General features: G+C 43.7%; 1 protein-coding gene across 1 annotated transcript in view; it reads left to right on the top strand.

Annotated features, from left to right (window-relative positions):
* Nucleotides 1-12,268, top strand: part of TBC1D12 (TBC1 domain family member 12) — a 98,417-nt gene that overhangs the window by 60,130 nt on the left and 26,019 nt on the right. Inside the window, exons 3-4 of the mRNA XM_006263759.4 lie at nucleotides 3,870-3,985; nucleotides 6,378-6,460. Of these exons, the coding sequence (XP_006263821.3) occupies nucleotides 3,870-3,985; nucleotides 6,378-6,460 (199 nt within the window). The remainder of the gene's footprint in view (nucleotides 1-3,869; nucleotides 3,986-6,377; nucleotides 6,461-12,268) is intronic.

Here is a 12,268-nt window from a genome sequence, read left to right on the forward strand (position 1 = left end):
TGCTGTAGTGCCCCTCAATTCCTGGTATGGACCACAGCAGGTGTGTGGATGACTTTTGGGTTTGAAATGTGAACATCAGTTCACTGTCTTACCAATTCAATCTAGACAGTTTACAAAAGCCTGCAAAGACTGAATTGATTCAGCCTTGGGCTTTTTGACTGTCTGTACTTAGCCCTATTGTTAATGGGGAAACGGATCTAAAAGTACAGTTCTATTGCACAGAAAATTTTGAGGTGCTTGATCAGGAATATACAATATTGTCAAATTAATAACTTTACAATTAACAGTTTATTGGCTTATCCAGAGAAGATGAACAGGTCCTCTTTGTAGGAGTGCATTCAGTGTAAAACATTGTTTCAGGGAAAAAAAAAAGGAAGAATGGGCAGTATGCAGAAATATGTACAGGCATAAACTTAATTTTTTAGACAAATTTTATGAGCATTTGAACAGTGTTCTTGGCTGCTTGGGAACAAATGTATTTTAGAAAGTTAGCTATATTGAAACCACACTTTTTCCCTTTTTGTTTTTTCAATGTAATGCTCCACCTTTTAATATTCTTTGTTAAATTGCATGACATGAAAGAAACTGAACTAGAGGAACTAATACTTTTAGTCATTAGTACTTAGTCTGTTTTATATGTAAATAGAATGTTTTAAGATAAAAGTAAATGCCATTTGAGAGAGCTGAAGTCTGGTTCACAGTAAAAATGAATCTCCATGTAAGTTGGTTACTATATAACTTAGAAGTCAATTTTTATAAAATAGTCCAATAAAAATAACTTTCTTCATAGAAAAGAAATGAGGGAGAATTAATCTTCATGCTACTTTTCTGCAGGCTTCAGATGTTAAAGGTTGTTAAAAATCTGAATGATCTTAATTGGAACACTAGCAAATGTTTGTTCAAGTACTGTACTGTACTTTTCTTCTCACAATTTAATCACTCATTCCTCAGAAATTAGTGTTATGTAACCAAGTGTTTTGAAAAATCTCAATTGCAAACTTCAGAGAATTCATGCAAGAAACAAGGACTTATTAAAACTTAATACTCTACAGTTTGCTTAGAGCATTGACATGATACTATTAGAAGGGAGGGACATGTAAGAATTCTTAATGGCTTTCAAATGTTATTGCTCTTATGTTGAGTTAGGTAAAACATTAGAAATCTTGTGTGTTACATAGTGAGGTATTAGGTGAAAATATTTAACAAAGACCTATTAGGGATTTAAAAAATTCTGTTTATAATTGAGCTCTTTTTCCTGTATCACTTTTATCTCTGATTCATAATAACGTTTCTTACTGCAATCATTTTTTGTTTTTTGTTTTTTTGTTTCAGCTATTTTTGCTGCTTCATATCTTTTTTTCAGGCCAGTTAGACCTAGAGCAATTTAAATGCACTTCTAAAGAGGTAGGCAGATTATATTAGACAGCCTAATTGTGAACTTCATGTTTCTCAGCCATTTGAAGATAAAAAATATGTGCATGTGAATCGGGGTTAAGAGAATCATCTGCAGGAGGAACAAGTACAAAGAAGGCTGTTAGGCTCTCCATTTTCCTGTCATCTTCTCTTACAAAGTGAGATTTAAGTTGTTTAGCTGACCAAAGCAAAGACTTAGAGGGACTGTGATTTGCTGTGTGCAAATGTAATGGGAGGAGTGGTGGTAAACACAGCAGTGAAAAGTACCATCTAAACTAAAGAACAATGTTGGCCCATGAACAGATGGTCCTAAGCCAATTACAAATAATTTTTTAGGCAGGAAATTTGGAACCTAATACCAATTCGGCTAGACCCGATGCTCTTACGAGGTCCCTTCCAGCCCTGATGTCTAATGTCAATGTCTGTGGTACAGTCCAGTTTTGAAACATCTGGTCAGTAGGAGCAGATTGGGTTACGGGGAAGGTTAGATCATGTTAAATGGCCATCCAATCTAAGGTAAGTTGGGATGGGGTGAGGACTAGTGGGGTGAAGATTGCAGAATGTGGGGGCAGGCAGGCTCCAGGGGAGGGGTGCGGATTGGGGAGGCAGGCAGCATCTGCAGGAGCAATGGGGGTGGGGCGGGGAAGGCAGTCCATGGGCGGGGGTGGGTGGGGGTGTTGCTGGCGACTGGATGGGTTTAGTGGGATCGGGGATTTGAGGGGACCAGAAGCTATTTTTAGCTCCCTGACCCCTTAAGGCAAACCCTCCTTCCTGCCTCTCCCCCCACTGATACTTACTTTCTCAGCTCCCAGCAGTGGTGAATGCTGATAAAACCAGCACCACGAGCAGCTTATGTGATGCAGCGTTGGGGGTGGGGAGGCAAGCTGGCTGGTTTGAGGGAGGGGAGGAGGAGGGGCCTGGGGGAGCTGGGATGGGCTTTCCCACCTTTTGGGCTGCGTATGTAACTGTACAGAAGTTCAATGCACTGGTCTAACTTAAATCAATTTGAGTGTATTTCAGTCCGGGTCTCTCTTAGACTGTGTTCCACCATTTATAAATCAGTCTCTGGGTATGGAACTTTTGTATAGGTACAGGTTTAGCTTGATTTCCAGTCACTGAGCCTGGGTTTCAGTGTAAGGCCCACACCTGGGTGAAGTAATTTATATTTGGGAGGCCATTTTTAACCTGATCCAACCTCCTTGAATGTCTGCACTTAGCCAAAAGATCTAACTGCTTTTAAAGAAGTTTATGAAAAGTGTTATTCTTGTTGCATCTTGGACACTAGATTGATAAATTACTGGTTAAGCAGTAAAATGCCATCATTCCTGTAAACGCTTGACCTGTATTTATCAGTAGGAGCAAACCTAACTTTGATTATATGTAGAAGTGCTGCTGCTTCTGTGCCAAATTCATAGATTCTTAGATTGTAGAGTTGGAAGGGACCACAAAGGATCATCGTGTTCGACCCCCTGCCCCTGGCAGGAAAGAGGACTGAGGTCAGATGACCCTAGCCAGGTGACTATCAAACCTCCTCTTGAAGACCTCCAAGAGAGGTGGTACTATCACCTAACTTGGAAGCCCCTTCCAGATTCTGGCCACCCTTACTGTAAACATTTTTTCCCTAATGTCTAACCTGAGTCTGCTGTTTACTAGTTTGTACCCATTATTCCTAGTTACTCCTAGGGGTGCTCTGGTAAATAGCACTCTCCAATTCCCTGTTTTAAAGGTTTTAAATCTGAGCTTTATATGTGTCTGAAACTCCCAAGAAATCCTTGTTTAAATCATTTTGGAGTGAAGGTTCTTTGCTGATGAATAGGTAGGGGTATCTGTAGGCAGTTTTATTTTGTTCTTGTTCATCATAACACAGTTTAAAACATGCATATCAATAAGTGATAGAACAGTGAAAAAAGTAAGATTTTTGTACACAGAGGACACGTACCATAATTACATTTGAATGACAGTAAGAATTATGTGTTCTTACTGGGATTCAGAAGGATGCTGAAAAGGTGGAATTAAAGTGAAAATCAAACAAAGAGAGCAACATGCTAACCATGTTACCTGCAATCAAGAAAGAAGGAAGGAAATGCAGAATTGTGGAGGGATGTTACTTTTTTTTGCTTAATCTCAACTAGCACTCTCCTTTTTAATTCTTCAGATTTCTGCTCAAATAGAATTGCATTCCAATTAAGAAAACATACTTGCATTGATATAAAACATGTCATTTAGTCTTTTGTGTATATGCGCACGCATGCATACACACAGTTTAGAAACTGGTCTTGATCAGGAGTGGCCAAGTAAATCAGCTAGAATTCATGTTTGCTGTTCATGTTTGCTCCCTTACAGTCCTGAAAAGGTAGCATTGTTTGGGTGCTGTAATTCATTTTAAAGCTGGTATTAATTAGTTTCTTGCTGTTTGTTTCATTATGTAACTTGCATGTTTTTATAATTTCATTTAGGAATATGAAGCACGAACAGGAAGAATGTGCAAGCCACCACTTCAGTCATCAAGACGAAAAAATATTGAATTTGAACCCCTTTCTACCACTGCTCTTATTCTGGAAGATAGACCATCGTAAGTACAGAAAGTAATTCTGCCATGGAGTAAATATATACACATGCCTAACAAATTGTAAATAGGACATTCAAGCTTCTTATTCCAAATATTACAGTAATCCAATTAAAACAGTCTTAAGACTGTAGCTATATTCACATGAAATCTTGGCCCTGTTAAAGTCAGTTGCTAAACTCTCTCATTTACCTTAAGGCCAGGATTCACATTATGTTTATTCCATAGGGCCATTAGTTTGTTGCCTTTGACAGGTTCTTAGACATGCTCACTCAACAAATCTCAGTCTGTTGTAGATTTTCTCTTTATCCAAAACCCTATTTCTCTACTGCTTGGTTTCCAAGATATATAATTTGCTGGATTGCTAAGTAGGACTCATCACCTGCAGCTGTTTATCTACTGGTCATATCAGTTAGTACAAAAGTCTAATTTGGGATCTGAAAAACAAACTAAACATGGCCATTGTGAAAATGTGCTTTCTGCATGAAATACAGGATGAAGACTCAGTAGTTCAGAATTATTTCTATACCAGGAAGATAACCTTTTGCCAGTAGAAAATAGTTTTCAGCAAATGACAATGTTGATTCCTTAAAATTGTTGTTGATCAGCCATGTAGTCTTCATGTAGAGAGCACAATCACTTTTAGTAGAGTTAGAGTAACAAAAATTGTTTGTGTGGTCTCTATGAATGACCAGACAGTGTTCAGTTCTGAGGTACCAGATGGGCCTCTTTCTGATAACTACTTTTAAGCAGCAAGTCATTTTCTGATGTAGCTAGACTATGTATACTCTTCCAAAGATTAAACCAATGCTTCTTAGCCAGGGTGCTGAGGTACCCTGGGTTGCTGCCAGGTACTTTTGAAGGGTCTGTGAGGTGTGAGGAGATAAGCTGAGACTAGCACAAGCTCAGGCTCTTTGCTCATCTGTTCCCCCACCTTTGCTTCCCTCACTTTTAAAAAGGGCTAATGCTCAGTTAACAAGTTTCAGAGAGGTGCCTTGAAGATGAAAAGGCTGAAAACCAGTGAATTAGACAGTTGGAACAAGTTTATTACGGTACTAAAGCACACATTGTGCATGGCATGTCCTGTTTTATAGTTGATTTCCCAAGGGTGTATAAATCTTGAGTTTTCTTCCACAGCCAGAGAGAACACTACAAATTTGCAGTTCCACACCACTGAATAAGCTTGCCATACATCTTAAATAGTGATAAATTTACAAGGATACATAATGTGAAACTATATATAAATGCATTTTATTTTCATTGATGGTGAAACTACAAATTTATTTAATTTTTTTTTTGGTAATAAGAATTAAAATAGGCAGTTGATAGATTTGACGAGATTGTAGTAATATTTGAAATGCAAAGGAACTCCCAAGTCTCTTACAGAATTCAGAACAACAAAAAACGCACAGGCTGCACCTTTTATGAATTCTCTCAGATGTATGCTTTGTTTGGTATTCAACTTCAGCAGCGTCTCACTGCGCAGCACTTTTATTTGGAAACTTCTGATTTTTCTACTCTTTGAAAATGTTACAGGTCTTAATGAGTTTTCTCTCTGGAGTTGAAGGAGAGGTTCATTTTAGTACACCCATGAAACTGAGCCACAGCATAAATAATGTGAAGAAGAGTAGATGGTTAGAGACCAGATACCAAATGTTTACGTAGTATCTTCTAAGGCTGTGCAAAGCTTCGGTCGCAGATTTGATTTGGCGGCTGAATCTCTGAATCTAATTGGGGGACCCATTAATCTCTCCAAATCTAATCAGAAACCTCCAATTCGATTTGGAGAGACTCGACAATTCGACCATAGACCGTTTTATATTGGGGGGGGGGGGGGGGGGTTCTACATACCTCAAGGTACCAGGTGGCTCGTGAATGCTGAGAAGGTGGGGGTGGATGGAGTGTCCCACAGGAGCATGGGGGCCCCTAAAAAATTAAGAAAATTAATATTTATCTGCCCCTGGCTGCCTGTCATGTGACCCTTGTTGGCTTGCCAAAACTCAGTAAGCGGCCCTCTGCCGAAAATAATTGCCCACCCTTGTGGTAGACCAACCCTTAGTGGATATTTTTGTACAAAAATGCCATTGCAGAAGGTGTTTGGGAACTTTAAAACTGGTGATTTTCAATTTGGGTTGGGGAGTGTCTCTTCTCTAAAGTTCGCTCTTCTACATGTTTTGCTTCCAGTTCTGGTTTAGTCAGGGACAACAAAGTTGAGCCAAGAAATGGTAAAGTAAATGTTTATGGATAAATAGCAAATTTCAGTAACTGTTGCTGACACTCAGCAAGTGATAGAAGCAGTAAGTTCACCTTAGAAAGGAAGAAATCAAATAGACTTTTTTTTTTTTAAATGGTTCAAAACGTCATTTGCATATTAGATTCAGGAACCCCTTGTTTTCAGAAATCTCCCTGCCAAATCCATAGAGGAGGCTTTACGTCATCGACAAGAATATGATGAAATGGTGGCAGAGGCAAAAAAACGAGGTATGTTAATTATGTTGGCTTTTAACTCTGTTGGGGAGGTGTATTTGGGGGTGGCAGTCTTGACCCAGGGACTTGGTTCCTGGCTGGTGGTATAGAGCTGTCTCTCCAGTCCTGGTGGTTGTTTTGATGTACCATATTTCTGCACCTAGCTGCTGCTGCAGCACCATGGACTCTCCAGGAAGCCACCATTCTGGTACCCCCTCTAAGTGGGTGCTCAGAACTGGTGCAGTGCACCCCTACCCTTGTTATGCTAATGATTGAAGGCATAAACCTCTTTTTCTTGCTCTTGCGTTCTCCAATGTTATTGTTAATGTTCAATCATCCCAACAAATATTCATTCTAAATATATGATCTCTTTGTTTTCGAGCAGATGAGCTGTTTGTAGAAAGCCTTTTTTGAGATGTTACTGCTAATATTGTGTTATGGCACATTTGTATTACATCAAATTATATAAACATTGGCTCTACTCACCTACTTATAGTATATAATGGTCACACAAGGCACTTTCCCTTGCAGTAGCATCAAATGCTGTCAATCAGAATTGGTGTATTGGGCTGCGAGTGGCTGCAGCATGGTGCGCTAGCCATGGGGTAGGGGAGGGGCCGCTTTTCCCTTGCACTCAGCACCAGTTTGTAACCTGCCCCTGCTGCCAGCCTGGTCCCGCGCTGGCTCCAGGCTCACCCGTTGGGGCTGTGCATGGCAGCAGCAGCTGCGGCCCCCCCACTGCCCCCCCTGTGCTGGGCATTGTTTGCTGCTGCCTGCCTGCCTGGAGCTCATGCGCTGGGCAGCAGCAGCAAACACTGCTCAGGGGGGTGGGGGGCAGCTGCTGCCGCTGCACACAGCCCTGATGGGCGACCCTTGAGCTGGCGCAGGGCCCAGGCTGGCAGCGGGGGTGGGTCACAAGCTGGTTCTGAGCGCAGGGGAGAAAAGCAGCCCCGCCCCTGTAGCTGGCGCCCCATGCTGCAGCCGCTCATAGCCCGCATGGGGCTGCCTGTGCCTCCTCAGGACAGCCCCACACAGGCTGCAAGTGGCTGCAGCAGGGAGCTCTGGGAATGGGGCAGGGGAGGGGCTGCTTTTCCCCTGTGCTCCGGCACGGGGCTGTTTCCCCTTACCTGATATTCCGGCGTGGGGTCCCAGGCCAGAAGTACCGGCTGGGGGGAGGGGCTGGGTGGGCCCTGCTATTGAAGGAGCCCTCCAGGGCTTCCCCTGGGTCCTACTGCCCTTGGTTCCTGTAATCTTTGACAGAAACCAGGGACAGATAAATTTTAATTTTCTAAATTTTTTTAGGGGCTCTGCGGGCTGTATTTTGCCCACCCCTATACTAGCCTATCCTTAAAGCAAATGTAGGACAAAACTGACCTTTTTGAGTTTTGTTGTTTTTTGTTTTTTTTTAATGTAGCTGAATTCTGTGGTGGTGGTGGTGGTGGTAGTGGTGGTCTTTTAAAACTCTTCTACCTGTTTTGGTCTGCAAAGCTGTAAACATGCAAGGTGAGCTCTATTTCTTGCATACTGAAAGGGCGGGTGACTGCAGAAGTTCATCTTAGTCACTACTGGATGCTAGGATTCCGTGGACCCTGTTTTTATTAATTTGTGCACTTGATAAAGTATATCAGACCCCAGCTGAGTTGGTTTTTTTTGCACGTGCCCTTTTGCACACTAGATAAAATGTGCTGTTTACTAGGCCTGTGCGAATAGGAAAGTGTTTGACTCCGATTCAGAGGACAGTGATGCAATTCGGTAATTCGAATCACTGTCCACGTTCAATTAGGCCAAATCAGAATTGGGGATTTGGCACTGATTCGGATTAGCTGAGGAGAGGCAGGCACAGCTGGGCGGCTGCTCGTTCTCCCATGGCTCCTCCGGCTGTGCCTGCTTCTCCCCAGGCGGGGGAGCTGTGGGAGAAGCCCCCATGGCTGCCCTGCCTGGCCCCATCCCCTGCCTGGCCCCAGCCTCCCAGCACTTAGGGGGGAACAAAAAACAACCCTGCACTCACTGGCTGCAGCAGCAATCAGGGCCTCTTGGGGCTCATGGCAGAGCCTCCCCCACACAGTGTGGGGCAGTGGGGATCACCCCCCTGCCTGGCAGCTAAGTGGCAGCTGCCCCATGGCGCGGGTGCAGCACAGCTTGGCAGGCCGTCGTGTGCTGTCTGGGTGCTGGGGCTGAGTGGTGCCGGGCTCCAGCTGACACTGCTGGAGCCACCCCAGTTCCCAACAGTGCGCGACGCCCTACCCAGCCACGCTGTACCTGCACTTTACAATTGCTGCTGTGTGGGTGCCAAGTTGGGGGCGGCGATCCTCGCTGCCCCCTACTACCTTGTGCTGCGCACGGTGGGGGGGGTTCCTGCCATGAGCCCTCAGAGGCCCTGATTGCTGCTGCTGCTGCAGCTGGTGAATGTGGCCCTTTTTTAAAGTGCTGGGAGGCTGGGGCTGGGCAGGGGATGGGGCTTCTCCCACAGCTCCACTAATATCTTCAAATACAATTTGCGGTTGGCCACTGGCCCAGCTCTTAAGGACTAGGACTTGCACCTGGATCGAGCTATCAATTGGGCTAATAACCAACCCCGTCCAGGAGGTAGCCCTGTGCAACAGGCCTTTAGATTGGGTGGTCCCCGCAAGCCAGCAGTAAAGCAACCTAAGGGTGGTGACCTGGGAAAGCTCCAGGCAGGAGATCAGGTGGTAATAAGCATCCTCAAAGAAATAAATAGAAGGGGACAGTATTGGCAAAAAGTGTGCATAACACATGGTAGGTATTTAAGTCAGATTCATCTAATAGGAACCAAGCTCCTTGTTGTCTTGTTCCTACAAATTAAATCTGTCCACAAATGCAGCCATAACCATTTCTAATTAAGCCTACCACTAAAGACAAGTCCTGCTCTGTCACCTGTCTAAATCAGCTAGCACCATAAAGTGGTGGACTGTTATAACTGTATTCTTCTTACTAATGCCTTATTGTGTTTCTTAGGTAAGGCGTGTCTACTATCTTTCTTATTACCCAAATATTCATAAACTTGCTCCTAAAGACCTAAAGGAGTGGCCTAACCCTAAAAAGCATCCCCCAAAAATGTGCTCAGATGACCTTCATGTAGTCCAGCCGCAGTATCTGTATTAAAAAAAACCCGCCACCCCAGAGCAAATAAAAAATGGTACTCAAGGAGCTGGCAAGCATCATAGCCCAGCCCCTGGCATGGAACTTTGAGAACTCCTGGTGCTCTGGTGAAGTGCCCGAAGATTGGAAGAAGGCCAATGGTGGTGCCTATCTTCAAGAAAGGGAGGAAAGTAGATCCAGCAAAGTACAGGCCCATCAGCCTGACCTCTATCCTGGGGAAGGTCTTGGAAAAGATTATCAAAGAGGCCATCCTTAACAGACTAGCTGACGGCAATATCCTGAGGGATACTCAGCATGGGTTTGTTGTGGGTAGGTCTTGCTTGATCAATCTCACTTCCTTTTACAACCAGGTGACCTATCACCTGGACAAGGGAGAGGAGATTGATGTCATATATCTTGACTTTAAAAAAGCCTTTGATCTGGTATCCCGTGATCACCTCTTGGCAAAGCTGGTTAACTGCGGCCTCGACCTCGCCACAATCTGCTGGCTGGGGAATTGGCTCTGTGGTAGGACCCAGAGGGTGGTGGTTGACGGAAGCCAGTCGTCTTGGTGTGCGGTCACCAGTGGGGTCCTAGGGCCTGTACTGTTTAACATCTTCATCAATGATGTGGACATTGGTGTCAGAGGCAGATTCACCAAGTTTGCCGACAACACCAAACTCTGCGGTAAAGCATCCACACCTGAGGACAGGAGGGCGATCCAGGCAGATCTTGATGGGCTCATGAAATGGGCAGATGAGAACCTGATGGTGTTCAACACTGAAAAATGCAAGGTTCTCCACCTTGTGACGAAAAACCTGCAGCATGCTTATAGGCTCAGCAGTGATGCACTGGTTAGCACTACAGATGAAAGGGACTTGGGGGTCATGATTGACCACAAGATGAACACGAGCCTTTGATGTGATGCTGTGGCTAATAAAGTGAGCAAAATGTTGGCTTGCATCCATAGATGCTTCTCAAGCAAATCATGGGACGTCATTCTCCTGTTGTACTCGGCTTTTGTGAGGTCGCAGCTGGAGTACTGCATCCAGTTTTGGGCTCCACAATTCAAAAAGGATGTGGAGAAGTTTGAGAGACTGCAGAGGAGAGCCATGCACATAATCAGAGGTCAGGAAAACAGACCTTATGATGAGAGGCTGAGAGTCATGGGACTCTTCAGCCTGGAAAAGCGCAGGCTCAGGGGTGATCTGGTGGCCACCTGTAAGTTTATCAGGGGTGCTCATCCGGATCTGGGGGAATGTCTGTTCACCAGAGCGCCCCAACGGATGACAGGATTGAACAGTCACAAACTCCGCTGCGACCAATTCAGGCTGGATATAAGGAAGAACTTCCTTGCTGTCCAAGCCTCCAAGGTTTAGAATAGCCTGCCACCGGAGGTGGTTCAAGCACCCAGTTTGAATGCCTTCAGGACGCATCTGGATGCTTATCTTGCTGGGATCCTATGATCCCTGCTGACTTCCTGCCCATGGGGCAGGACTCTGGACTCAATGATCCTCCGGGGTCCCTTCCAGCCCAAATGTCTGTGAAATCTATGAAAATCCTAGTCTCCAAGTAAAAAAAAAACAACAAAAAAACCAAAAAACCTAAACCCCAAGATAATTAACTGGCAAAATGGTAACTGTCAGTACACATGTGGCACCAGTTATTATCTTGAGTACATTCCCTATCTAAAGGCTAAAATGGCTAACTGTGGGAGGGGAGGTAATTGCTGTAGCTCTGCTCATTTATAAGCTTGTTGTTACATACTTCCTAAAAAAAAAAAAACCAAACCCATTCAGCTCAACACCCCTGAGTCTGTGCCCCCAATAGTGTATTCTGCATCTGTTTAGCCTCTTAAGCCACTGTGTTTATAGAAAAGTCTACCCCCTCCCATTCCTGTGGCTGACAACACTCTCCAGTGATGGTGTAAAGCCCACCAGGTGGGAGGGCGTGCTACAGGTTAAAACTATGTAATAACTTGGTTTATAAATTATACCTACACAGAGACATAGTACAATGCTAATTTACACTGTTCACATGTCACCAAGTATCACCTCAACTATGTGGCTAACCATCTTAATGTCATGGTGCTCTGTATTACCCTAGTAGCAACAGCTAAATAGTGTTTTAACCGTTGTCATAAATTTGTTCATACTATGCAAGTTAAATTTAAAGATCCCTCCCCATTCCCTGATGTAGTACATATACCTTTAGCATCTCAACTGTAGCTCTCAGTGCTTCAGCAAGCAAGAGGTAGAGTGTGACTGCTGAAAACTGTCTAAGGTGCTTGCCGAATGCTGTGAAGATTAGACCAGGTGTTTCTTATCATTTGTTCATGTATTATAAGCTGTTTGTTGCTGCTAAGAGCCTAATTAAAGTGAAAGTAATGAGGCCTTGTATGTAGTAAGGCCTAGTAAATTTAGCAAAGCCTTGTAGAAGAAGTAGTAAGTTAAGCCTTGTGGCATAGTTAAAATTAACCTTTATCAGAAGAGTGCAAAGGCTTGTACTGCTATTGGTCAGTCCTAAGAAAAGTTTGCAGTAAGGAAATCTGTATGGCTGTAAGTTATCAGCATAGCTCAAAAATTATAAATTAGCTGCACATCCAGAAATCATTTAAAAGGAAAACATAGCTCTATAAAAGAAGCTACTAATTTAAAATTAGCTGCTAACCTGGATTCATAGGCTAGTAAATCACAAGAAGCCCAAGGGCTATATACGAGGGTC

The sequence above is a fragment of the Alligator mississippiensis genome, chromosome 6, assembly GCF_030867095.1.
Source record: "Alligator mississippiensis isolate rAllMis1 chromosome 6, rAllMis1, whole genome shotgun sequence".
NCBI lineage: Eukaryota > Metazoa > Chordata > Crocodylia > Alligatoridae > Alligator > Alligator mississippiensis.